Below are 27,324 nucleotides of genomic sequence, written 5' to 3'. Positions count from 1 at the left end.
CATTTCTAACAAGCACAGGTGGCACTGAGGCGGCTAGGCTGGGCGGTGCTCGCAGGCGGTTGGAGGCTGGTCTAGAGCCCGGGACAGAGGCCTGGGCACAGACAGGGGAGTTCCTGGGAAAACCGAGATTGTGCCGGAAGCAGAGGGAGGAGGCCAGGCCTTGAGCCGTAGCAGTGAAGAGATGGCAGAGACAGGGAGCCGGGCGTGCTGCCTGCCACCCAAAAAACACACAACTGGCCAGAGCCAGGGCAACTGTGCCGGAGAAGGCCTTTGAACGGGGTGGGTGGGGGCCAGCAGGGCCCCCCGCGGTGGCAGCTGGGGAGACTGAGCTTGGGGAGATCGTCATGCCCAGAGGGGACGGGGGTGGGGAGAGGCCCGGGAGGGCCAGGAGCAAGCCTGGTTTCTGCAGAATTTTTTTTTTTTTTATTGTGGTTAAACACACAGAAAATCTGCCGTTCTAATAATTTCAAAAGGCACAATTCAGTGGCATTAAATACATTCACAGTGTTGTGCAACCATCACCACCATCCATTTGTAGGTCTCTTTCGTCATCCTATACTGACACTGGTTTCCCAGTAGATGGTAACTCCCCCTTCCCCTCCCCCCAGCCCCTGGTAACCTCTGTTTTCTTTTCTGGCTCTGAATTCGCCTATTCTAGGGAGCTTCGCATCAGTGGAATCCTATATTATTTTGTCCTTTCGTTTCTGGCTTGCCTCACGTGGCAGAATGCCCTCCAGGTTCATCCGTGTTGTAGCAGGTGTCAGAATTTCCTTCCTTTTTGTGGCCGAATGGTAGCCCGCTGTAGGGATAGAGTACGCTGCTCATCTGCTCGTCCGTTGACGGACACCTGACTTGTTTCCGCCTTTGGCTGTTGTGAGCACTGCTGCTGTGAACACCGGCCCGCTAGCCTTGCATGGCTTCCCGCAGCGGCTGCGCCATTTTCATTCACACCAGCCACGCACGAGGTTTCGGACTGCTCTACATCCTCACCAACACTTTGGATTTTTAAAAAAAAAATAATAGCTGACTTGGTGTGAGGTGGTTATCTTTTTCTTTTCTTTTTAAGTTTATTTATTTTGAGAGAGGGAGAGAGAGAATCCCAAGCAGACTCTGTGCTGAGAGCACAGAGCCCCAGCGTAGGGCTTGAACTCATGAACTGTGACATCATCATGACCTGAGCCAAAATCAAGAGTCGGACACTTAACCCACTGGGCCACCCAGGCGCCCCAAGGTGGTGTCTCCTTATACTTTTGACGTGCCTTTCCCCTAGTGACTAATGAGGTTGAGCATCTTTTCCTGTCCTTACGGGTCCTTTGCAGATCTTGTGGGGTCTCTGCCTTCGGTTCCTTGGGGTCGAGTTGTAGTTCTTCACTCTGGATGTGACCCATCAGATACATGGTGTGTGGACATTTCCTCCCATTCCACGGACTGTCTTTTCTCTTGATGGTCTTTTCAGCGCACAAAAGTTTTAAATTTTTATATGGTCCAGTGTGTGTATTTTTGTTGTTACCTGTGTTTTTGGTGTCACAACCAAGAAATCGTTGACAAGTCCAGTGAAGATTTCCCATTTCCCTCTAAGAGTTTTGTAGTTTAAGCTCCTGAATTTAGACCTTTGACCCATCTGGAGTTAACCTTTGTATGTGGTATAAAGTCGGGCCAGCTTCGGGTCCTGATTAATCAGGCCTGGTTTCTGACATCCCTTCACTTTCTTGCTTGGCAGAAATCTCAGCAGATTTCAAGGAGCCACCACCATCCCTACCAGGGAAAGAGAAGCCCCCCTCGACAGCAACCTGCGGGTCGCCCCTGGCCGCACCGTCCCCACCCTCCGCCGAGCTCCCCCAGGCCACGCCACCTCCCTCAGGCTCACCTGCCCTCCCCGGGCGCCTGGAGGACTTCCTGGAGAGCAGCACGGGGCTGCCCCTGCTGACCAGCGGGCACGAGGGGCCAGAGCCCCTCTCCCTCATTGACGACCTCCACAGCCAGATGCTGAGCAGCTCTGCTATCCTGGACCACCCCCCCTCGCCCATGGACACCTCGGAATTGCACTTTGCCCCCGAGCCCAGCAGCGTGGGCCTGGACCTGGCTGACGGCCACTTGGACAGCATGGACTGGCTGGAGCTGTCGTCGGGAGGCCCCGTGCTCAGCCTGGCCCCGCTCGGCACCACCACCCCCAGCCTCTTCTCCACGGACTTCCTCGATGGTCACGACTTGCAACTCCACTGGGATTCCTGCTTGTAGCTCTCGGGCTGGAAGCTGGGGAGAGCCTGATCCCACCTCTGTGTGGCCGTGAGTCCTGACAATCACAGGCCCTGCTCTCCCCGCCCCAGGAGACTGGAGCAGGCCGTGCCGCCCCTGGCTCAGACTCACCAAGGAGACAGGCTGCCAAGGAGCAGCTTTGGTCTAACCCCAGAGTTCAGGAGGCCTGGACAGGCCAGGGCCGTTCTATTGACCTCCTTTTGTGAGGTCGGAGGTGCAGTCTGGCTGCAGTTGGCTCAGGCAGGCGAGGCCCAGGGTCACTCTCTTTCCTTCTAGTCCCCTTTCCCTATGAGGGAAGAAACCAGCCTGGGCCTCTACCTCCCCATCCCCTCGATGCCAACCCCAGGGTCCCAGGCTTCTGGGAGGGGAGCCCCTTGCCATTTTAGTGTCTTGGTGTAGTGTAACCATTTAACGGTTGGTGGCAAACGTTTTCTGTACAGGTGTATATACCTCTATATTCTATATCGCCATACATATATATACATGTATTTTTGGGGGCTGGGAGGTGGATTGGAGCTCCCTCCCATCCTGTGCACAATATAGAAGGGCCCAGAGACCACTGCTCCTGGGGTTAGATGCAGCCTTCGTCGGCCCCATCACGCGTGTTTGACATGTAGACACCCTGCCACCGCCTGTGCCCCACCTGTGCCCTGCTCCATACTTGTGCCACAAGGGCAGAGGTGCCTCCTTGGCCACCCGCCCACATTCCGTCCCGCTGCCTCATCGCAGCCACCATGGCCCTGGGACGGGAGGTGGCGGGGGGTTGTGGGGGGGGGGCATCAGCCCTCAAACTGAGACCTCCTCAGCTCCCTCTGGCCTGTCACTATCATTAATGGGATTAGGGATGGAATCACCAAACCAGTGCCGGGACAGAGGTCGGGAAGCTGTGTGGACTTTTTTTAAAATAAAAACAAAAACACTGACTTTGGTCCATTTTTGTTCACTCCACGGAACAGGTGGGTGGTATGGCTGGGTCCTAGGCTTTCTAGATGATTCCAGGAAGGACAGAACCTTGGACATAACAGCTGTGGCCCTGGCTGGACAGAAGACAAGAGGTGATTTCTCAAAGACGCACTTTATTTACAAACCAAAGAGGCCAGGGAGCCTCTGGCCACCCCCATCCCCTTCCTGAGCAAAAACGGACACAACAGACCTGGCTCTCCACCTCCTCACAAGGTTTTCGGTCGGTACAAACTGTGAAATGGGGGCCTGGGGTCTCTGTAAATGCCTGTGCAGAGCCCTCCCCTGGGTACCGGGAAAAATAGGCTGAGCCCCACCTTCTGCTCCTGCCTCCCACTGTCCTCCCGTGACACTCCTGGGTGCCCCCAGGTGGCGTCCCGCTGTGTCCCCGCTGTGTCGTGGTGCCTGGCCAGAGCTCCAGTGCGTCTTTCCCTTGACCCCGCAGCTGAGAACGGGCCTGGGCCACCTCAGACCCCATCCCAGAGCAGCCCCAAGACCGGCCAGGACCGTGCTGTTCTCTGCTTGCTTGAGGAGGGGGCTGCTTGGGAGCCGGGGGCCTGGGGGAGGTGTGGGCTTGACGGCCACCGTAGGAGGAGCATCACCCGTCTATGTCCCAGCTGAAGAGGTGGTGCTTCACCAGCATGTCCTGAACACCCTCCTTCAGTGGCTTCTTCTCCTCCTGCACGCAGGGACAGTCCCCCGTCATGGGCGCACAGGCGCCAGAGCCACGGCAAGGAAAGCCCAAGGCGGCGGGGCCGGAGTGGTTTGTGTAGGTGATGCCCGGCACTTGGGGTCCCCACGGGCCCTCCCGCCTCAGCCGGCCCAGAAGCTTTGGGGCGATCTGCCAGCTCAGCTGCCTGGCCTGCCCCACCCCAGGCGGCCCCCAGACGGGAGGACAGGCTGTGGGGCTGAGGACTGACCCCAGCCACCCACCTCTCTCTTCACAGGAAGTTCCCAGTCCTGCGAGAGGCTGAAGGCGAAGCAGCAGAGAACGCTGGAGGTGAGGGAGGGAGTGGGGAGGCCGTCAGTCTCCCTCAGGGCAGCTCTGAGCCCGCTTCTCCCACCCCAAGCCGCGGGGCAGGGCTTCCGAAGCAGGGGCGGGGACTCACCGGAGCTCACATTTGATCTGCACCCAGCCAGGGCTGCGCAGGAAAGACCACGGCTGGTACCACTTCTCCACGGTAGGCAGGCTGGAGCAGAGCACCTCCAGCCACAGGTGCAAGACCTGCTCGCTGGGGACAAGCGGGCAAGAGTGGGCTGCCCACCCCCAGCTGCCTTCCCTGTGCTGTGACCTCACCAGGTGACTGCGCCTCGGTTCTTAGCCAGGTCTCTGCGGAGCGCCCTGCTCCCCCACGCTGAGGGACACGCGCAGGGGCCCACCCATCCCCCAGGGCCCCTGTCCCCATGGCCCTCGCTCCCCTCAGCCCTGTCCCGGCTCCCTCCCTCTGTGTCAGACTCCACCACACCCGCCGCACAGGGGCCTCAGCCCTGCTGGTCAGCTGGCCCCGGAGTGAGGCCCACAGCCACGTTCTGAGTTCCGGGAGCTCTGCCGCCACAAACCACCCCTCCTCCCACCCTGGCCTGGGTCACAGCAGCCTGGAGGTTGCCCCCTCTGCCAAGTGGCAAATCTAGACACCACACTCACCCTGACCCCAGGTCTGGGCCTCACAGATGCCCAAGTTACCCTCAGGCAGGTGCCCCTCCCTAGTTCTCTGTGGCGGCCTCGTTTCTGGTGAGCCCCCTCACCGGTCACCTTGCTGAAGTGTGTGCCTTCCCCAGCCCACAAAACGATGGCTGGTCTCGCACCTGAGGAAGGCCCTTGGCACCCCGGAAGGCACCCCAGCTGCCTCGTCTGTCCAGCTCACAGGCACCCCGCTGCCCCACAGGCCCAGGCTACCACTCATCTGACAGGACGGTCACTGGCCCGCGGTGGGCAGATACTCACTTGAGTCCCACGCAGATGAGGGAACGGAGCTTGACATCCATCTGTGCGTGTGCAGCGTCATGGGTCACGTTCACAGACTGCACAGCCTGGGAGGGCCCAGCTGTCACTCCGGGGGCTCCAGCTGCCAACCCAGGAGGCCCGCACCACCCTCCACCCACTTACCCGGTAGAGCAGCTCCTCCGGGGTCAAGACTTTGCCATCTTCATCCAACCTGAGGGAGGAACCGAAGCTGCCGTGGCTGCCCTGACATGCAGGGCTCGGGCTGTGCCCACCCCCTCCCCACAAAACCACCAGGAGACCCTGCCAGGAGGACACCAGGCAGGGCGGCTGGGCCTGTTACCTGTACGTCTTACACAGCACCAGGCGTGAATACACCGAGTCAAAGTCTCTCTCCACCTCCCGGCCTGCTGCCTGGGGGTCAAGGTGAGTTTGAGGGACACCAGGATAGGTACCAGATCAAAGTCACAGAGTCCAACCAAGCGCATACTGCCACCCATGAGCTCCTGTGCCAGCTCTACAGGGCCCAAGGAAGGGCTCAAGGAGAAGGACAGTTGGGGACGTGGGTCCAGCCATTGACTTACCTCCTCGATGAACAGCCAAGGGTGGCAGGCACCTCCCAGCAGGGACGGCTTCTTCAGCCCATGTTCAAACAGGGCCTTGAGAGCTGGGCAGAGGGTCCCTCGAACCAAGTCCGTGACCCCCTCTGTCACAGCATCATCCCCCGCGATGGAGTACTGACGACGGGGGACAGGGTCTCAGAGGCCCCGGTCCCACGCCTGCGGCCAGACACCCCTTCCCCGTCCTCACAGCCACTGCCACCAGCCAGCACGCGCCAGGGTTGAGGCGGCGGCAGCAGCTCCCAGGGGCAGCCGTACCTTGTGCGCCCTCTTACCTCTTTGCTCCGTTCATCCAGGACTTCCACAAACTTGGCTGGAAACCAGCCTGCGGGGGAAGCAGGGCCCCGTGGGGGCCGCGTGAGGGCAGGCCGGCAGGCTGAGGAAGCCCGGCTCCTGCTGAGGCCGGAGGGTGACAGAAGGGCTCCTGGTTTCAATGCCTGGCCCACCCCTCCTCCAGACGGAGGCCTCACCTCTCAGGCCGTTCAGCTCCCCGACCCAGCAGTGCTCATCCTTCTGAGATATGATCTGCGCGGTAGGCAGAGAGGAGGAGGAAGCAAAGCTTTGGTTGCCCGGGCCCCGTGCCTACAGCCATGTGGGTGGAGCAGGGACAGATCCCGGGCGGCCCGGGGTCACCCTGCTTCCCGCTGCCAAGCTCCCCACCTCTCGCTGAAGCTGCGCCTACGTGCCCACGCACCGTGATGATGTCGTTCTTGCGGAAGCCCAGCTCATCGTCGTCGTGTCGCTCGAAGTCCAGCAGGGCCTTGGCTCGGCGCCGGTGGCTGCGTGAGCATGCCACATAGTTCTCGTGGTCCCGCTGGTGGCTCTCCATGCTGTAGTCTGGGCTCAGCTCCTGCTCCAACAGCAGAGAGGTCCGCTGAGGAGAGGCGCCTCCTCGCCAGGGCCTCCGCTACCTCAGGATGGGGCCAGGGAGGGAGAGCCCCCAAGTCGAGCCCACAACTCACCACACTACAGTTTTTGGGGTCTGTGCACTGGAAATGGCGGGCAACACGCAGGATGGCTTCCCGGAGGTCGGCTACCAGTTCCGTCTGCTTGATGTTCTTGGCCTTGAGCGCCTCTAGGTCGTCCTCCCCTGGGAGCCCCCAGTGAGCTATAGCAGCCATGGCCCCTGGCCTGCACCCCCTCCCCAACCCCAAGGATGCTCAGGGTCCACGTGGGGGTCTGAGGACGGACGCCTCCTGGTCTACACCGCCACCCTGCCCTGCTGGGGCGCTGGGAGCCGCAAGCTGGAACTCGCAGGCAGGGAAGGAGTCCCTGAACCCAGCCTGGCACCGGCAGCCATGGCAGTTCTCACCAAAGAGCAGGGAGGTGATGCCAGACTTCCTCCGCTGGGTCCGGCGCCGCACGACCTGCAGGCAGGGAGTGTGGGTCAGCGGCAGCCGGCGGGGGTGGTGAAGCTAACCGAGCTCCTCCTGGGGCCAACATCTCACTTGTGCCACCTCATCTGAAACGGCCTCCGCAGCCAGCTCTGAGCATCAGAAATGCAGTCGGTTCAAAGCTGGGTCTGCCACACAGCCAAACGGCAGGTCACAGCAGAGATGCACAGAAGGCCAAGGGCAGCGGGTCATTCCACAGCTGTGGTCTGACTGGGCCAAGCCCCGGGTGCCGGGCTGGGGAGGGGGCAGCAGAGCAAGGAAGGGCTGGCGGGTTCCCTGCAGCCTCTCTCACTTCGGGCTTCCTCGAGGACCCCCACGCTGGGGGTGAGGTAGGGCCTCCTTCCTCATGGGCCCACCTGTGATAGGTTGGTGGTGGCACTGGTCCCTAGGAGTTGGCCCTGGTCCGCGATGAGGTAGGCCAGGTGCTTGCGGCGCTGCGTCTCCACGGCCACGTCCGTGAGGGAGCCAGCCAGCCGCATGGCCTCCCCCAGCAGCAGCTCCGCGTCCTCAATCTGCGAAGGGATGTCTGACAGCGTGTTGAAGATGGAGGCCGAGTTCTCGGACTGGATCAGCTCCTCCTCCTGAGCCACACGAGGGAAGGAGTGGGGGGGAGGGAGCGTCACTGCCAAACGTCAGGCCCGTGAGCTGACCCTGCTCACTGTCCTCAGGTCGGGGCCCCCCCACCGTGGGCCTCTCAGGAGGGGCCGGTGCTCAGGCCACAGGAAGCTGAAGGCTGAACCCCACTCGGCCCCCAGAGGAGGGGTGCCAGAGCATCTGCGTCCGGCCCCAGTGGGGACGGGGCTACAGCAGCACCTTGAGCCGCAGCATGCCCAGCGTGGTCTGGAACAGCACCAGGGAGCCCTCGTAGAAAAACAGGTCCCAGAGGCGCAGCAGCAGCTTGATGTGCACCACGCTGGCGAAGGCCGTGAGGAACCAGTGCAGCGTGATCAGAGACAGCTCTGTGGACACAGACAGGAGCCCCCTGTGGCTGGGACCAGGGATGGCCAACACAGCCAGCAGGGGATGGAATGAAAGGCGGGCGGGGGGGCTCCCAGGCACACAAGCTGGGGAGAAGCTGGAGGGTAGCTCCCACAGAGCAGCAAGAGCCTTGACCACTCCAAGGGGAGGGACGAGACAGGCTGTCCGAGAACAAGAGCACGACAGAGACTGTGATGTGCTGGGTCTAGGCTCAGCCATCATCAGGTGGGAGCCTGCCTCCCAACGCAGTTGGCTGCCCTGTCCGCTGCTGGCTGCATCTGGGGACCTCAGACTTGTGATACCTGAGAGGGACACAGGACCCCCAACCCCAGAGAAGAGGGTGGGTGCTGGCCCTTACCGATGTCGTGTTCCTGGAGCAACTTGTCCAAGCGAGGCAGGTACTGGACGATGAGGTGGCGCAGGACCCGCTGGTCTGTCTGGACTCCCAGCAGGGTGGTGCTGAAGTAGGAGGCGGGGAGCAAGTCCTCGATGATGGCGCACATCATCCAGAAAGCGTCCTCCTCCTCCAGGAACAGCAGAAGGCAGGCAGCCACCTGGCCAGGGCAGGGGGACAAGGGGCCTCTACCCGGGTCTCCATGTGAACTAGAAGCGGCACCGCCCCAGAGGTCCCATCGTAGACCGCGCGCTCTCCTCAGGGTTGGAACCAACATACTTGGCAGCCCCGGCCCTCCACGGGGACCCCCACCTCCAGCCCTACCACCCATCCTACTGCCCGGGACGGCACTGTTCGCCAGTGCGGGGACACCCCCTTCCCCCTCCAGGATGTGCTCACCATGCCCGTGCCCTGGCAGTAGCCGATCTCTGGGTAGAGCCAGGCCAGCGCCCGGAGAACCCTGCGCAGGCGGGGCACCCCGATGCTGCTCACGCTGGCGAAGCACACGTTGCTGGGCATGGTGCGGAGCAGGTCCTTCTCGATCTGCCAGCAGCCCACCCACAACGAGGCCCTGTGAGATGCGGGCCCGCACCCTCCACACTGGTGACACCTAAGGCACCACCCTGTGAGGGAGGCTGGGAGACCTCCGTGTCAGACAAACCCCAGGCAGGCTCACCCAGAATGAGGGTTCCTAATGCTCTGGGTCAAAGCGTATATGCTTCCTTCAGGATTAGAGCTCAGCTAGCGTGTAGCTGACACCACCAGATTCACCAGGGGATCTTACAAAAATAGAACGACAGATCCCTGGGCCTCAAGCCAGAATCACAGAATGAGAATCTCTAGAATGAGATTCTATACTCATTCTAGAAAATCTATACTAATCTCCAGGTGAGGGGTGCCTGGTGGCTCCATCAATTAAGCACCTGACTCGTGATTTTGGCTCAGGTCATGATCTCACTCACGGTTCATGGGCTCGAGCCCCACCCTGGGCTCCGTGCTCATGGTGTGGAGCCTGTTTGGAATTCTCTCTTCCTCTCTCTGCCCCTCCCCCGAGCACACGTGCCTGTGTGTGTGCATGTGCATGCACATTTGCATAAACTATCTCTCAAAAATAAACATTTTTAAAGAATAAAAAGTCTCCAGGTGATCCTAATGTGCACCCAGGCTTCTGCCTACAGGGACCCAGGAAGTACAGGCTTGCTCCAGACACATGTCTGTGAGTGGAAGGGCCGCCACACAGCTGCCTGCTCTCCTGGGCCACCCCTGCCAAGGACAGACCAACAGGGTGGGTCCCCGTAACCCCAGGCGGCTTACCGCCCTCCTGCAGGCCCACACGTAGTTTCTGACCAGAAAGCACTTTCTGAAGGGCCCCTGGTGCCGTCCCAGCCTCACCTGTTTGGCAGCAATGGTCTCATCGTTGGAGCTGTTCTTCACCATCTCTCGGTAGGACAGCTCGGAATTCCTCTTCTTCTGCAGGGCCCCAGAGAGCCGCATCCACAGCTGAGGGGGAGCCTCCATGAGCATCCGGTGGGACACCTGAACCCCCGCGGGCCCTCTGCAGGTCCCTCGCCGCCTCACCTGTGGCCTCATGCTGTGTGGGATGCCCGCCAGCACCAAGGAGCGAAGCTTCTCAGAGCGGGGCAGAGAGACAGCAATCTTGTCCCACGTGAGATCCCCCACGTCATGGTTATGGGTGAACTCCAGGTGGGCCTGCCAGCGCAGTCTCTGTGGAGGGTCCTCCATCAGAGGCACACCTGACGGCCTGCCGGAACCGGGGTTGGCACCGTCTGCCAGGATAGAGCCGGGAGACGCAGTGGTGAGCAGGGATAGGCCCTGGGCTTTGGGTCCAGTGCCCAGATCTGGCCAATGAAATGCAGAGCCGCGTTTCCAACAGCTTCCTGTGGCTCCAGGTGCATGTCCAATGGGCATCCTCACGAGCAAATGCGAGCTCTTTAATTTCTCTCTCAAACCTGCCCCTGGCCAGTCCCTCCCAGATCCAAAGACACCCCCCGCTCCACTCTCCAGATGCTCAGGCTTAGATCTCAGAAGCCCTTCTGGCTCCAGCTCAACTTACTCCCACATTCAACCCACAGGCAAAATATGTTGGCAGATTCTCACCACTTCTACCACCTCTGATATGGCCCTTGACCAAGTCATTGACTTCCATCTGGGTCATCGTGAGGCCTTCTCACTCGCCTGGTTCCACCCCTGCCTCCCTAAAGGTGTTCAGCAGTCCGAGTGCCCCTTGCCAGACACAAGTCAGACCATGTTACTCTGCTCACTCAGACGAGAGGCCTCACGAGGCTCGGTGACCACATCTCTCCAGCCTGGCCCCTCCGTCCTCATCACCTACTGCTCTCCTCTTGCTCCCTTGGCTCCCGCTATTCCTCACCAAGTCCACTGCCAGCTCAGGATCTCTGTCCTTCTTATTCCCTCCCCTGGCTATGCTCACTGCCTCACTTCCTCCTAGTCTCCATCCAAATGTCTCCCCTTGGAGAAGCCTTCCTTCTTCACCTAACACACAATCCACCTCCCTTCTCCACAGCCCCAGATTTCTTCAGAGTTCTTCTTGCCCCCAGCATGCATTTATTTGTTTGCTGCCTGGGAATTCCACAAGGCCAAGACCACCTTTGGTTTTGTTCGAGGCACTGGGGAGGCAGCAGTGGAGGGTGGACAACCCGCGGACGGCCCCTGAAATGGTCGCGTGAACACTGACAAAGCTCCTGTGGGCACCAGGCAACACGAGGGAGCGTTAGCCTTACAAAGATCCTTGTTCTCACTCATTGTAAAGCCTCGCCCTCAGCCTCAGCTTTCCAAAACTTCACCATTCGAGAATTTACATACACACAGCAAAATGCACAAATTTTAAGTGTATACTTTGGTATCAATAAACAAATGTCTCAATGTGGTCCCCATCATTTCCATTATGCTAGAGAGTTCCCTGTGTTCCTCACAGGCCTGGGTTTTAACTTCCATGTATCTGCCTGCAAACCAGAGAACAAGGAAAACTTGTGTCAGAACTGGAACATGAGCGACCTGAAGAGGACTGGCCTCAGCCCAGTAAACTCCTGCAGGGCTAGTGCTGGCCTGGGCTAGGCTGGCCTGGGTTCGGGCAGACAGCCTTCCTGACAGCCCGCCTGGGAACCAGCAGGTGTATTTAGAATAGAAAACAATGGAAATGGCCTAGGAGCTCACTTACATAAGAGTAGTTATAAAATGTTATGATAAATCCATTATAATGGCGTATAATGCAACCACTGGAAAAAATGCTTTTAAAGAGGTCCTGGGATGCCTGGGTGGCTCAGTCGGACTCTTGATTTTGGCTTAGGTCATGATCCCATGGTTCATGGGTTCGAGCCCTGCATCGGGCTTTGCGTTGACAACGTGGAGCCTGCTTAGGATTCTTTTTGTCCCTCCCTCTGCCCCTCCCCTGTGTGTGTGTGCGGGCGCACACACACACACACACACACACACACACTAAATAAACTAAAAAAAAAATAAGTCTTAACAGAAGGAATGCTATACAAGCAATATAAAAAATGAATAGATGACATAATTTTAGTTATGAAAAGTATATAAAGACACACACACAAAACCAGGAAAGGAATAAACTAAAATATCAGCAATTATATTTAGGTTGTGGGATTAGGAGTCACTTTGTTTTTATCTTTATACTTTGCTGTATTTTTCAACTTCACTAAATGAACATTATTGCTTTTATTATCAGATGTGAAGATCAATAAAATTAATCTAAGTTTTAAAAAATCAGAAGTTTCCATATACTTGTAACAGCATGCAGCACTGTTGATGAAGAAGCAGGTGAAACACCCAGAGCCCGGGTCACAGCTGCACAGTGAGAGTCACCAGAGCTGGAGCTCCAGGCGCCAACAAGATTACGAGAGACACCAGCAAGATTACACCAGGGGCTCCATCTTACCTTCCTTGTCCACGCGGAAACCGAACTCATCATAGGAGAACTCTGGTTGCTCCACTGACTCTTCCTTCTAGAACCACGATGAGGAAGAGTCAGTTGTATGGCCACAGGTCTGGCACCACAAATTCTGTAAAATGCCACCTACATTGCTGTCTGTTGAAATTCTACTGGCATTCAAGACTCAGATCGAAGGCCACCCTTCCTTGAAGCCTCTGTGGTTATCACTCAGCTACAGGGGCCACCACCCTCTCAAACTGGCCTAGAATTTTCCTTGTTCTCCTTAGAGGTCAAAGATAATAAGATCAGGGTAAGAAACATTTTATGCATCTCTGCATCCTAATAACACTGGGCACACGATGCCATAATACTTTTCCTCCGACCTAATGACTGATTCCCAGAGGACATAGAGCTAAGATGCCATGTCTGATGGTGGCTTCTGAGCCTGAATGACCACAGGGGTGTGGCTACCCACTCCCAGGAAGCTACAGCAGTAGGTTGCCTTTGGCGCCACAGCCTGGGAGCAGAGCTGTACCTGCGTGGACTTGGCCAAGATCTCCTGGGGCCACATGCTTGGAGTCAGGGCTGAGAAGGGCCCACTGGCAGAAGGTGTGTGGCTTCCTAAAATCGAGGAGGACCAGGAATAGGAGATGAAGAAAATTCAGAGCATTCCGGGGAAAAATTCAAGTTGGGATCTCCCCCACTCCCCCCAACAAGGGCGCCCAACAGCAAAGGGACTGCACCATCTGAAGTGGGATGGTGAGGGAGGGGAAGAGACCTAGATGAGCAACTTTCTGGAGGAAGGAAAAGAAAAAAGGCCACATGTTACAAAACATAACCAAATTTCATCTCCTTGGCTCTTCCTCCACCCAAGTGTGAGGTTCGGGGATACTGGAGATCTGAGCAAAGTTATGGTAATCCTGTATGACCCGCAGGAGGACCTCCTCCTTTCTCCCACTCTTACCCTCAAAGGTCTGCCTGTTTCCATTCCACTGGATGGCCCTCCCAAGTGAGACCCTCCCCTCCCTCTGGGCAGCCTCTCACCCATCTCCAGCCCCGGGCCTGCCTCCCACCTGACATTGTGCAGAGAGGCAGGGCAAGTCTTCAGCAAATCCACACTCAGAAGGCTTCCTAGCCTATTATCATACAGCTGGAAGGCTCCTCAGGCTTCATCTGATCCAGAAACATTTGCCCTAGAAGGAGAGCAGAGGGGAAAGTCATTCTAATGCAGCCCCTCTGCTGGGTGTCTTTTCTACCCACCACTGTGATTTTGCTGGCTGAGGGGCAGTGAGAAGGAAAAGTCACACTTGAAAGAAAAGGTTCCTATTCTGACCATTTCATCTGAGAGGGGACACAGGATATGTTCTGAAGCAGCTGTTGATGTTTTCAACAGTTCTGTGAGCCAAGGGGAGTGTCCACTCAGTTCCCACTGTTGTTAAAGGAGGGAATCCTATATACAGACTTCCGGATGCCCTAGGCTCAGGCACATATTTCTTCCGAGAAGAGAAGAGAAGAGAAGAGAAGAGAAGAGAAGAGAAGAGAAGAGAAGAGAAGAGAAGAGAAGAGAGAAGGAAGAGAAGAGAGAAGGAAGAGAAGAGAAGAGAAAAGAGAAAAGAGAAAACCAGCCACCACCCAAACCTCCATGAATAAGTTTCCCCGAGCCAGAATCTTTGAGGAACCATTCAGTAGAACACAAATTAGCTTCTGGATCAATGCCTCTAATTCACCTCAATACTGACATTTACAACATCACCCAGCCGTCCAGCTTTACCATATTTGTCACCAGCCTTGCAGCTGGGAAACCAAGAGACCACAATCTAATTTAGATCTCTCCTGCTGCCACTGAAACTCCTGCCTCCCTCCCTTTTATTGTCCTCTCACAAAATGAGGACTCAACAATAAAAAAGACAAAATGGGCAAAAGATCCACATATACATTTCCCCCAAAAAGAGATGTTAGTGGCCAAAGAGCAAGTGAAAGGCGCTGGACATCACTGCTCATCAGGGAAATGCAAATCAAAACCTTAATGAGATACCACCTCACACCCACTAAGATGGCTGTAACAAAAAGAAAGTGCTGACAAGGACGTGGAGAAAGTGGAACCTTACACATCCCTGGTGGGACTTAAAATATAAAATTAAGCAGCTGCTGTTGCAAACAGTCTGGCAGTTTGTCAAAAAGGTAAACACGGAGTTCCCACATGACCAGTAATTCCACTCCTATAGTTATTCACCCAAGAGAAATGAAAGCATGTCCACCCGGAAACTTGTACACGGATGTTCACCGCAGCATTATTCATTTTGGCCAAAAAGGAGAAAAAAGCCAACTGACGAATGGCTATACAAAATGTATGGACTGTCCATACAACAGAAAACTCTTTAGCTGTAAAAAGGAAAGTGAAGTATTGATACGTGCGGCCCTATCAACGAACCATGAGAATATTACGCTCAGTGAGGAGGCCGCTCACAAGAGGATGAATACTGTAGGATTCTATTCAAGTGAAATGTCCAGAAAAGGCAAATCCATAGGTAGAAAATAGGGTAGTGAGTGCCAAGCTTGGGGATGGGGGGAGCAGTGGGACTGCAGAGTGACAGCTAACAGGGTTTCCATTTGGGGAGAAGAAACATGTTCCGGAATATGGGATAGTGGTGACAGTTGCACAACAGTATGAAACACTAAAACCACTGAACTGTACACTTTAAAAATGGTAAATTTTATAGTATGTGAATTATATTTCAATTTTTAAAAATAAGAAAAAGCCATTGGCTGGCGTGTCCTCTCAATTTCTAACTTCCCATTTCTAACCTGCTCCTATTAGATCTAAAAAGAATCTCTTATTGAGCTTCAACAGAAATGCAGTTTCTGGAATAGCTTCTTCAGCCTTTTCTGAATATGAAGCCTTTTATTTCCAACTATGGAATGAAAGGCTTGGACTCTGTGAAATAAAAAGGAAGTAGCAATACGGAGAGGTGGCTGAAATATTTTAGGACAAGCTGCCTTCTAGTTTTTTAAATCATGTTCACCCAGACCCAGACCTAAAAGAAACATCTGCTTTTGTCAATTTTTCAGGTGGCCATTGCTGTTCTGGCCCACAGAACTTCTCCAGGCTCTCTGCCACAGAATTCTGGTAGGCCAGAAGGGTCAGGTGACTGAGAAAGAAGCAAAAAAGAAAAGCAAAGGGAACTTTTGAGAAAACATCACCCCATAGGTCCTTAGCTCAAGCCTATGCTCACAGTGGCCATGTGAAAAAAGTCCCCATTCTCTTCAAAGACCTATCTGCAAATCTGGGGGCAAGAGTCATCTCGTAGCGAGTAAGTGCAGCTCAACTGGTCACTAACCTCCACCCCTGCCTCAGACTCACCCTGACCATGCCACATTTGGCCTAAATGCCCATCAGGGAGGCCTTGCTGCCCAACTGGGAGAGCTGCTTCCAGACAAGCTCCACTGAGAGCCAGATGGCAGAACCTGCTTCCCTAACAGGTCAGCTGTCCTAGCCTTGCCTGTTCTGCGCAAGGACGGTAATGAGAACCGAATGTCTTCCTTCAGTGTAACAGATATGTAGGGCCTGGTTTCAATCAGAGTTTTGTGCTGGATAGAACATTACATATTTTTACATTAAAGGGACTGAGAAGTTTTAAAATCATGTCATCATTTAATCCTTGTAACATGTTTTGAAGTAGATGCCTCTATTCGTTATACAGAAAAAATTAGCCTACAAAAGACCCACGTACAGTTTTCCAAACAGACTCCAATAATGTAGCCTCCTACAAAACCATGCTACCTCCCATCCGGCCTGGTGCATTGATGTCACACAGCCACCAGCTAGATCATCACCAGCATCCTCATCACTGACACCACAGAGGTAGTGATTTGGTTGTTTTTTTTCTGGAGGGACAGAGAAAGTGTGAAGGAAGCGGGTGTTGCTTACAGTGGAGGAAATGAGCTGTCTCCAGCTGCGGAGAGCCAGGGAGACAATTCCGACCTTGACCTGCCTCCCACTCATTCATTCATTCAACAAGCATTTACTGAGCACCACCACAACCCAGGCATGTTTTTTTTTTTGTTGTTGTTTCTTTTTGTTTAAGTTTACTTATTTTGAGAGAGAGAGTGAGCACAAGCGGGGGCGGGGCAGAGAGAGAGAGAGAGAAAATCCCAAGCAGGCTCTGTGCTAGAGCCTGGAGCGGGGCTCATTCCACGAAGCATGAGATCATGGCCTGAGCAGAAACCAAGAGTCGGATGCTTAACAACTGAGCCAACAGGCGTCCCCGGGCATGCCGGGCATGGTTCTAAAGGCTGAGATGCAACAGCAAAAATCCCAAGTCCCAGCTGTTACGTTACAGTAGAGAATCAGACAAAAAACACAGAAATAGCTGAGCCAGATCATGACAACTTCAGTACTGTAAGAAAAATAAATCAAGGTAACGTGTAGAGAGTACAGAAGAGAGAGGCTATGTATAATAAAGTGGTCAGAAAAAAACTTTTGAGGATAAGGGGACATCTGAGCAAAGACTAAAGAAGGAAGTGAAGGATCAAGTCCTATCTGAGGGAAAAGGGAGACAGGCAGAAGGAACAGCTGGTGCCTCTGAGGCAGGAACATAATTGGAAGGCTGAAGCAGAAGCAAGGCAGCCAGCAGGCTGGGGACCAGGAAGGAAGAGCAAGAGCAAACCTGAGTGGGAGACACGGCAGGAGTCACAGTCTCAGGGAGTATCTTATTCTCAGGGAGTTGGGACATCACAGCAGGGTTCTGCACAGAGGGGAACCTGAATCTGACTTAGGTTTTAAAAGCTCTCTGGCTGCCGTGCAGAGGCAGGAGTGCCACTGGTGGGAATGACGTTGGCTTCACTACAGTGGGACCAGCAAGAAATGGTCAAATTCTAAATACACTTTAAAGAGGCTCTGCAATAATATGCGTATGCCACATCTCCCGCCAACTGCCCTTGAGTCTCCAAGTTCCCAGTAGAAGCCGGATATGATATTGCTAAGCTGGGCAGGCAGGTTTTTCCTGCCTCTGGTCACTATGGCAACTTCCTGAAAGCAGCCATCTGGGAGTTGGTGGAAGCAGCTAAGAACTTAGCCACGTCACCAGCTGCCCTGCTGTTGTCACAGGGGTACAGAGGCAGAAAGAAACTTTTGAAAAACAGGATTGATGCAAGCAACTTTGAGGTGCCACAGAAGGATTTCTTTTTAATTAAATTTACGTGCTTAAAGGAATCTTTTTACTCTGCCTCCAGTGTATTTCTCCCTAGTTTGCAAATCCTACAATTTCCTGAAAGGCAAATTTTGTTCACAAAGCAAAGACTGAGATGAACCTGTAAATCTGTGTGTGTTAGGAAGGAGATTTTGTCCTTCCTCCACTCTTGACCTTCTATCCTAGTTTTCTTGACAATACAGCAGGGTTGCCACAATTGCAGAGGTGCTCATACATTTGCCAGGGAACACGAAAGCCCAGAGCAGCAAAAGCAGAAATATTTGTATTCTAAAGGGGCTGAGATCCCGGAGGCTGTTTTTCTCTGTGAAAAAATGATAGGACACCGAAAACTATTGGTAACAACTAATTGGGAGGGAGAGGTGCAAGGGCAGGGAAGTCCAAGAAAGGCTGGTGTAAGAGGATAATGTAGCTACTACAGACGCTTTAAAAAGTAAAATCTTAGGGGCACCTGGGTGGCTCAGTCGGTTGAGCGTCCAACTTCAGCTCAGGTCACAATCTCAACAGTCTGTGAGTTCGAGCCCCAGGTTGGGCTCTGTGCCGACAGCTGGGAGCCTGGAGCCTGCTTAGGATTCTGTGTCTCCCTCTCTCTCTCTGCCCCTCCCCCGCTCATGCTCTGTCTCTCTGTCTCTCTCTCTGTCAAAAATAAATAAACATTAAAAAAAAAAAGTAAAATCTTAAAGACCTAAATGTGAAACATGAAACCATGAAACTCCTAGAAGAAAACACAGGCAGTAATTTCTTTGAAATTGGCCTTAGTAATAACATTTTTCTAGATAGGTCCCCTGAGGTAAGAGAAACAAACACAAAAATAAAACTATTGGGACTACACAAAATAAAAAACTACTGTGGGGTGCCTGGGTGGCTCAGTCGGTTAAGCGTCCGACTTCAGCCCGGGTCACGATCTCGCGGTCCGTGAGTTCGAGCCCCACGTCGGGCTCTGGGCTGATGGCTCAGAGCCTGGAGCCTGCTTCTGATTCTGTGTCTCCCTCTCTCTCTGCCCCTCCCCTGTTCATGCTCTGTCTCTCTCTGTCTCAAAAATAAATAAACGTTAAAAAAAAATTTTTTTTTAAAAAAATAAAAAACTACTGAACAGCAAACAATCAATAAAATGAAAAGGCAACCTACTGAATGAGAGAAGACACTTGCAGATGGTATATGCAATAAAGGGCTAGTATCCAAAATATATAAAGAACTTGCGCAACTGAACACACAAAAAAAGGCAAATAATATGAATTAAAATGGGCAGAGAACCTGAATAGACATTTTTCCAAAGAAAACATACAGACGCCCAACAGACAAACAGAAAGATGCTTAACATCACTCACTATCAGGGAAATGTAAATCAAAACCACAATAAGATACCACCTTACATCTGTCAGAATGGGTAGAATCAAAAAGACAAGAAAAATAACAAGTGTTGGCGAGGATGTGGAGAAAAAGGAATGCTCCTGCAGTATTGATGCAAATGCAAACTGGTGCAGCCACTGTGGAAAACAGTATGGAAGTTCCTCAAAAAATTAAAGATAGAAATACTGTATGATCCAATAATTATACTACTGGATATTTATCCATAGAAAACAAAAAATTTCATTTGAAAAGATATATGCAGGGGCACCTGGGTGGCTCAGTCGGTTAAGCGCCCGACTTCGGCTCAGGTCATGATCTCACAGTTTGTGGATTCAAGCCCCACGTCAGGCTCTGTGCTGACAGCTCAGAGCCTGAAGTGCTTCAGATTCTGTGTCTCCCTCTGCCTCTGCCCCTACCCCACTCGTGCTCTGTCTCTCAAAAATGAATAAACGTTAAAAAACATTTAAAAAAAAGATATATGCACTCCTATATTTACTGCATTATTTGCATTATTTACATTGCCAAGATAGGCAACTCAGATGTCCATCGACAGATGAATGGATAAAGATGATACTGAGGTGCCTGGGTGGCTCAGTCAGTTAAGTGTCTGACTCTTGATGTCAGCTCAGGTCATGATCACAGGGTTATGAGATCAAGCCCTGTGTCAGGCCCCATGCTAGGCATGGACCTGCTTAGGATTCTCTCTCTCCCTCTCTCTCTGCCCCTCTCCCACTCATACATGCTCCCTCTCTCTCTTAAAAAAAAAAAAGAAGAAGAAGAAGATGTACTGTTCACACACATGCACACACACAATGGACTACTACTCAGCCATAAAAAGGATAAGATCTTGCCATTTGTGACAGCATGGAGAGACCTAGAGGGTATTACACTAAGTGAAATAAGCCAGAGAAAGACAAATATCAGATGACTTCACTTTTATGTGGACTCTAAAAAACAAAACAAGCAAACAGACAGAAAGCAGAAACAGACCCATAAATACAGAGAACAAATTGTTGGTTGCCAGAGGTGAGGGAGGTGAGGGGGTGGGCAAAATGGGGGAAGGGGAGTGGGAAATGCAGGCTTCCAGCTATGGAATGAATAAGTCATGGGGATGGAAAGTACAGCACAGGGAACACAGTCAGTGGTATTGTAATGGTGATGTATGACAGATGGTAGCTACACTTGTGGTGGGCACAGCATAACATGTGCAACTTGTCTAATCGCTATGTTGTACGCTTGAAACTAATATAACATTGTGTGTCAACTATACTTCAATAAAAAAACCAGACAATAAATGATCAGTGGTACATGAACATTTTATTGGAAAATATTTTGAGTACTTTTCTCAAGGTAGGGTACAGAAACATTGGGATTCTTACTGGTGTTTTTTACTGGCTTCTCTTCCTCAGCATACCTCTAAAATGTATGTGGGCTCCACCCTCGGCCCTTGCTTTCCCTACTCAGAGCTATTCCGGCAACCTCATGCGCTGTCCAAGCTTCACAACCACTCTTTCCTCTGAGGACACCTTTCCCCCAAGCTCCAGGCTCCTATTTCCAGCTGCTTCCTTCTGCCAACATTATCTTTCTGAAATGTAAATCTGATCCCTGATCTCCTGCTTAACTCACACCTAGAATAAGGGCCACATTCTCTAACAACACAAGGTCCTACACCACCTGCTTCTACCTCTCTCTCCCCACATCCACCTTACACTACAGTGATGCTGGTCTACCCCTATCAGCTGCCCAAATGTCTCCATTCTTTAATGCACAGTGGTCTTCTCCTTTTGTCAGGTAGACTCCTATTTATAACAACTCGACTGAAACAACACCTTGTCATAGAAAGAAGCCTTCTGTAGTAACCAGCCTCCAAGATGGCCCCAAATGATTCCACCTCCTGGTATTCACATCCTTGTGTAGGTCCTCTCCACACTGAACTCCAGCTAACCTCTGAGACCAATCAATACAGCAGCAGTAACCATGTATAACTTCCAAGGATAGGCCATAGATGGCATTGCAGCTTCCACCTTGGTCTCTTGTATCACCTGCTCCGGCAGAAGTCAGCCGCCATGCTGTGAGGACACCCAAGAAGCCCCATGGAGAGGCGCCAACTTCGCAAGCCACTTAAGTGAACCACCTTGGAAGCAGATCCCCTAGTCCCAAGTTTTCAGATGACTGCAGCTCCAGCCCAACATCTAACAGCAATGTCATAAGAGACTCTCTCCTCTCATGAGCCACAAGCTCCCAACCAAGATGCTCCTGAATTTCTGACCCATAGAAACTGTTAAGAGATAATAAATGATTATTTTTGTTTTAAGCCACTAAGTTTTAGGGTGATGTGTATGCATCCAAGATAACTAATATACCTTCATGTCTCTTCTCTGCCTTTAGCTGAGGTTCTCTCCCTGTGCTCCTATCAAGCCTTGTGAATAAGTCTACCACAGCACTTATCCCATAGCATTTTTATCCCTTTTTCTTTTTTGGCCAACTGACCCCACAAAACTAGACTGCATCTTGCTTCCCTCTGTATCCCTGGCACTCAGAAGTCTCTCAATAAACATTTATCTAATATGTTAGATAAATAAGACGAATGAAAGAACAACAGCAAATGGAAAAAAAAGTAAATAGAAAAAAAAGTAAAAACATTTCATACCATGGTAATAACTAACTGGTATTTTATTTATGCCACATGCTCCCTTCTTCTGGGTGTCTGGAAAATAGCAACCTCCCTACCACACTAACCCCAAACTTTTGAAACTGCTTCCCTTACTCACTTTTTTCCATCTACATAATTCTGGGAAGCTGTTTACATTTATGTGACTTCATCTCTCTGACCCTAGTTGATTGGTTCTGGGTGAACACAGATGTGAAATGGACCAATCAGGGGCGCCTGGGTGGCGCAGTCGGTTGGGCGTCCGACTTCAGCCAGGTCACGATCTCGCGGTCCACGAGTTCGAGCCCCGCGTCAGGCTCTGGGCTGATGGCTCAGAGCCTGGAGCCTGTTTCCGATTCTGTGTCTCCCTCTCTCTCTGCCCCTCCCCCGTTCATGCTCTGTCTCTCTCTGTCCCAAAATAAATAAACGTTGAAAAAAAAAAAATTAACAACAAAAAAAAAAGAAATGGACCAATCATACAACTCAACAGCTATTGCCAAACATGATGAGACCAGGCATGAGTGTCTTTCCCAAAATAGCCTAATAAATCCCTTCTCGGAGGTTTTGAATTTGAGACCCAGAGAGCCAAGGAGATCAGACCCCTTGGTGATGGAAGCATTCATATACATACAAACACACATGAATATATATATATATATATATATATATATATATATATACACATATATATATGTATGTATAACTATACATATTTACATATATATGTACATAAACATACATAAACTATTTTTTTAAGTTTGAGAGAGAGAGAGCATGAGCAAGGAAGGGACAGAGAGAAAGAGAGAATTCCAAGAAAGCTCCATGCTGTCAGGGCAGAGCCTGACATGGGGCACAAACCCACGAATTTTGAGATCATTACCTGAGCCAAAATTAAGAGATGGACACTCAATGATTGAGCCACCCAGATGCCCCCATAAAACTATTTTTTTAAATATAATACTCAGGGGCGCCTGGGTGGCTCAGTCAGTTAAGCATCTGACTCTTGATTTCAGCTCAGGTCATGATCTCAGGTCATGTGAGATCGAGACCTACATCAGGCTCTGCACTGACAGTGGGAAGCCTGCTTGGGATTCTCTCTCCTTCTCTCTCTGCCCCTCCCCTGCTCGTGCGTGTGTACACACTCTCTTAAAATAAATAAAATCTTTAAATAAATAAATAAATAAATAAATAAATACAATACAATACAATACAATACAATACTCAAGGTGCCTGGCTGGCTCAGTCAATAGGACATGTGGCTCTTGGTCTCGATTATCATAAGCCCCATACTGGGCATGGAGCCTACTTAAAAAAATAATGATGAAATAAAATACTCAATGCTGTAAAAACTAGTTTTGTGAAAGAAAATTAGTTCGGGGCACCTGGATAGCTAAGTCGGATAAGTGTCTGACAGGCTCAGGTCATGATCTCATGGTTCGTGAGTTCGGACACTGCATTGGGCTCTCTGCTGTCAACACAGATCCCACTTTGGATCCTCTGTCCCCCTCTTTCTCTGACCCTCCTCTCTCTGTCTCTCAAAATAAATAAACTTAAAAAAAAATTAGTTCACTCATGAATTGCTATAAATTGGTATGTTCCCTTGGGAATGGAATACCCATAAATATTTTCATACTCTTTGATCCAGTAAGTTCCTCCTGGAAATGTAAAGAAACAATTCAATAGGGGCGCCTGGGTGGCTCAGTTGGTTGAGCGTCCGACCTCGGCTCAGGTCATGATCTCATAGCTCGTGGGTTTGAGTCCCGCGTTGGGCTCTGTGCTGACAGCTCAGAGCCTGGAGCCTGCTTCAGATTCTGTGTCTCCCTCTCTCTCTGCCCCAACCCACTCGCATTCTGTCTCTGTCTCTCTCAAAAATAAATAAACATCAAAAAAAATTTTTTTTTAATTCAATAGAAGCAAAACAGTATGTGCATGAAAATGTTTACTTCAGCATTTTGATATAATGACACAATAAAATGTGACTCAGTCATTTCAAATTCCAACTATGGACTTCCACATCTGGCCAAGACAGTTACAAGGATTGGATTTACTTTCCCAACTTGAGCTAAAACAGAAAAATACATGAAACAATGGTTTTCAGACATTGGAAGACAGGCAGCACAGGACAGTGAGCCCTGAGACAGAGAAAACAAATCATCATCCCAGTTCCCACCTGGATAGTTTGCCGGCTGGCCCAGGACACAGAGTGGAGAGCTAGAGGAGGCCAAAGGAGAGCAAAGACATGGAGAAGGGAGGCTTGCACAGAACTTGCAAAGAACTCCAGAAATCTGCAGAGGGTGTTCCCAATCTTCATCTGAATACTGGTCACAGCATGTGTGTGAGGAAAGTACCCAGGGTTGGCAAAAGAAAAACCTGAAAGGAAAATGAGGAATACCTGAAGCTCATCCCACTGGGTCATCACAATGCATTCTCCCTTTTATACATTGTGGAATGCAATTTGCTAAAACTAAGTTGAGAATATCTGGATCTATGCTGATGAAGGACATATGATCTGTTTTCTTTCCTAGTAACGCCTTTTTTGGTATTGATGTCAGGACAATATTTGCTATAGGATGATTTGGAAAGTAGTCCCTCCCTTTCAATTTTCAGGAAGAGTTTGTGTAGAAGCTGGTATTACTTCTTCCTTAGATGTTAAGTAAAAATCACCAATGAAATCTTCTGTGCCTGGAGTTTTCTTTGTGGAAAGGTTTCCAACTACAATTTATTTAATAGTGATGAGGTGATTCAGATTATCTTTTTCTTCTTGAGTGAGATTTGGTAGTTTGTGCACTTTCAAGGAATCTGTCCATTGTTTAAGTTGTTGAATTTACTGGTGAATTTAATGCAAAGTATGCAGAAGAATGGGGTGGGGGGGGGGAGTCATAGATAACAAAGATAACAACAGAAATCAGTGAAGTGGACACAAAAATATAGAGGAAAAATCAGTGAAACTAAAATTTGCTCCTTAGCGAAGATCAATAAAATCAATAAACCTCTGAAAAAAGTGAGAAGACAGAGATTACCAATATCAGGAATGAAAGAGGATGTATCACTACAGATCCCAGAAACAGTAAAAAGATAATAAGAGAATATTATGAACATTTCATGTAAGTTCCACAATGCATAAAAAGAACAACACCATCAAGACCAATTGCGATTTGTCTTGGGAATGCAAGACATGTTCAATATTTAAAAATCAATCAATGTAATTAAGTGTAGCAACAGCCTAAAGAAGAAAAACTATGTTTATCTCAACAGATACAGAAAAAAATATTTGATAAAAGGCAATATCCATTCATGATTTAAAAAAAAAAATCTCAATAAACTAGTCATAGAAGAAAACTTCACTTAATAAAGGAGATCTACAAAAATCCTACAGATGGGGAGCCTGGGCAGCAACTCTTGGTTTTGGCTCAGGTCACAATCTCATGGTTCATGAGCTCAAGTCCCACATTGAGCTCTGGGCTGACAGCTTGGAGCCTGGAGCCTGCTTCAGGTTCTGTCTCCCTCTCTCTCTGCCCCTCCTCTGCTTGCATTCTGTCCCTCAAAAATACATTAAAAAAATTTTTTTTAATCCCACAGTTATTTATTTTTTATGTATTTATTTATTTATTTTTATAAAAATATTATTTTATATATATAAATAATATATAAATATAAATATATAAAATATATAATATAATATATAATATATATTGATTATATTATATATTAATATATTACATATTACATATTAATATATTATAATATATAATACATAAATAACAAATAATATAAATATATTATACATATATTTTTAATTTATTTATTTTTATTTATTTACTTTTTTATTCTGAAACAGATAGAGTGGGGGAAGGGCAGAGGGAGAGGGAGAGTGAGAATCCCAAGCAGGCTCCACACTGCGAGTGCAGAACCTGATGTGGGGCTCGAACCCACAAAACTGTGAGATCATGACCTGAGCTGAAATCAAGAGTCAAACGCTGAACCGACTGAGACAACCAGGTGCCCCTACAGTTAACGGCTTAATGATGAAAGACTGAATGCTTTACCCTTAAGACTGGGAACAAGGAAAGGATGCAACATAATTCTAATCAAAATCCTAGGATTTCTTGGAGAAATTGACAAGTTGATTCTAAAATTTAAATGAATGAGCAAAGGAATCAGAATACTCAAAACAATTTTCAAAAAGCAGAAAGCTGGAGGGGCGCCTGGGTGGCTCAGTTGGTTAAGTGTCTGACTTCGGCTCAGGTCATGATCTCACGGTTCATGGGCTCAAGCTCTGCATCGGGCTCTGTGCTGACAGCTCAGAGCCTGGAACTGGCTTCAGATTCTGTGTCTTCCTCTCTCTCTGCCTTTCCCCTGCTTGCACTCTCTCTCTCACAAAAATAAACATTAAAAAAATTTTAGAAAAAAAAAAGCATAAAGCTGGAGAATTCACACTACTTTATTTCTATACTTATTATAAAGCTGCAGTACAGTGTGGCACTGGCAAAAGGACAAACACATAAAACAATGGAACAGAACAGGCAATTCAGAAATAGACCCATACATATTGCCAATTAATGTTATGGTTAAACTGTGTTTCCCCAAAAAAGGTATGTTGATGTCCCAACCCTCGATACCTCAGAATGTGACCTTATTTGGAAACTGGGTCTTTTCTAATTTAACCAACTTAAGATGACATCATTAAGGTGAGCCCTAATTCAATATGACTGTTGTCCTTATAAAAATGTGGACACAGACCTACAGAGAGGGAAGACAATGTGAAGAGACACAGGGAGAACACTATGTGAAGCAGAGACTAGAATTACGCTGTAACAAGCCAACAAACATCTGGGGCTACCAGAAGCTGGAAGAGGCAAGGAAGGATCCTTCCTCTACAGGCTGCAGGATAAGCATGGCCCTAATGACACCTTGATTTCAGACTTATGGCCTCCAAAATTGTGAAATAATATTACTGTCGTTCCGAATCAGACAGTTTGTGATACTTTACTATGGCAGCCATAGAAATGAATGCAATTAATTTTCAGCAAAAATACATATGCAATCCAATGGAGAAAGAAGAGTCTTTGCAACAAATGGTCCTAAAAAAACTGGACAGCCATCTGTAAAAAATTAACCTTAATCCATACCTCACACCACATACAAAAAATTAACTCAAAATGGATCGCAGACCTAAATGTAAAACCCAACACTAAAACTTCTATTTTTTTTTTTTTAAGTAAGCTCTAGGCCCAACACAGAGCTCAAACTCATAACCCTGAGATCAAGAGTTGCATGCTCTATGGACTGAGTCAGCTGGATTCCCTGAACACTAAAACTTCTAGAAGAAAACAGGAAAAAATGTTTATGACCTTGATTAGGCAAAGATTACTTAGATTTTACTCTAAAAGCATGATATATCAAAGAAAATAGGTGATAAGTTGGACTTTAACAAATCAAAGCCACAAATGGTAGAAAATATTTTCAAATCACATATCTGATTAAGGACATGTATCTAGACTATCAGGAATTCTCAAAACTCAGTAAGCAAAAAAACAAGCAACCCAATTTAAAAAAGGAGGGGCAGAGATTCAAACAGAAACGTTTTTAAGGGCAGCTGGCTGGCTCAGTTGGAAGAGCAGGAGACTCCTGATCTTTTTTTT

General features: G+C 50.0%; 2 protein-coding genes across 7 annotated transcripts in view; one reads left to right on the top strand and one right to left on the bottom strand.

The window, feature by feature from the left end:
* MRTFA (myocardin related transcription factor A) overlaps window positions 1-3,179 on the top strand; it is a 100,364-nt gene extending 97,185 nt beyond the window's left edge. For all 4 annotated transcript variants that reach the window (XM_032594042.1, XM_030320729.1, XM_030320731.1 and 1 more), the window contains one exon: window positions 1,721-3,179. In XM_032594042.1, coding sequence (XP_032449933.1) covers window positions 1,721-2,238 — 518 coding nt within the window. In that variant the 3' untranslated portion in view covers window positions 2,239-3,179. The remainder of the gene's footprint in view (window positions 1-1,720) is intronic.
* Window positions 3,180-3,312: 133 nt separating this feature from the next.
* The window catches only part of SGSM3 (small G protein signaling modulator 3), a 51,552-nt gene continuing 27,540 nt past the window's right edge, over window positions 3,313-27,324 (bottom strand). Inside the window, exons 2-23 of one of the 3 annotated variants that reach the window (XM_030320734.1) lie at window positions 23,853-24,052; window positions 13,549-13,668; window positions 13,011-13,096; window positions 12,482-12,548; window positions 10,123-10,331; window positions 9,937-10,044; window positions 8,944-9,087; window positions 8,509-8,704; window positions 7,986-8,131; window positions 7,529-7,753; window positions 7,091-7,145; window positions 6,741-6,868; window positions 6,473-6,628; window positions 6,249-6,303; window positions 6,054-6,103; window positions 5,743-5,895; window positions 5,502-5,572; window positions 5,324-5,372; window positions 5,162-5,247; window positions 4,326-4,448; window positions 4,150-4,210; window positions 3,313-3,895 (exon numbers count right to left, since the gene is read on the bottom strand). In XM_030320734.1, coding sequence (XP_030176594.1) covers window positions 3,815-3,895; window positions 4,150-4,210; window positions 4,326-4,448; window positions 5,162-5,247; window positions 5,324-5,372; window positions 5,502-5,572; window positions 5,743-5,895; window positions 6,054-6,103; window positions 6,249-6,303; window positions 6,473-6,628; window positions 6,741-6,868; window positions 7,091-7,145; window positions 7,529-7,753; window positions 7,986-8,131; window positions 8,509-8,704; window positions 8,944-9,087; window positions 9,937-10,044; window positions 10,123-10,331; window positions 12,482-12,548; window positions 13,011-13,096; window positions 13,549-13,555 — 2,256 coding nt within the window. In that variant the 5' untranslated portion in view covers window positions 13,556-13,668; window positions 23,853-24,052 and the 3' untranslated portion in view covers window positions 3,313-3,814. Of the gene's footprint in view, window positions 3,896-4,149; window positions 4,211-4,325; window positions 4,449-5,161; window positions 5,248-5,323; window positions 5,373-5,501; window positions 5,573-5,742; window positions 5,896-6,053; window positions 6,104-6,248; window positions 6,304-6,472; window positions 6,629-6,740; window positions 6,869-7,090; window positions 7,146-7,528; window positions 7,754-7,985; window positions 8,132-8,508; window positions 8,705-8,943; window positions 9,088-9,936; window positions 10,332-12,481; window positions 12,549-13,010; window positions 13,097-13,548; window positions 13,669-23,852; window positions 24,053-27,324 lie in introns of all 3 variants that reach the window. The other 2 variants (XM_030320733.2, XM_032594043.1) reach the window with 2 other exon arrangements.

This window comes from Lynx canadensis, chromosome B4 (genome assembly GCF_007474595.2).
Source record: "Lynx canadensis isolate LIC74 chromosome B4, mLynCan4.pri.v2, whole genome shotgun sequence".
Taxonomy (NCBI): Eukaryota; Metazoa; Chordata; class Mammalia; order Carnivora; family Felidae; genus Lynx; species Lynx canadensis.
This window is presented reverse-complemented; position numbering and strand designations above follow the sequence as displayed.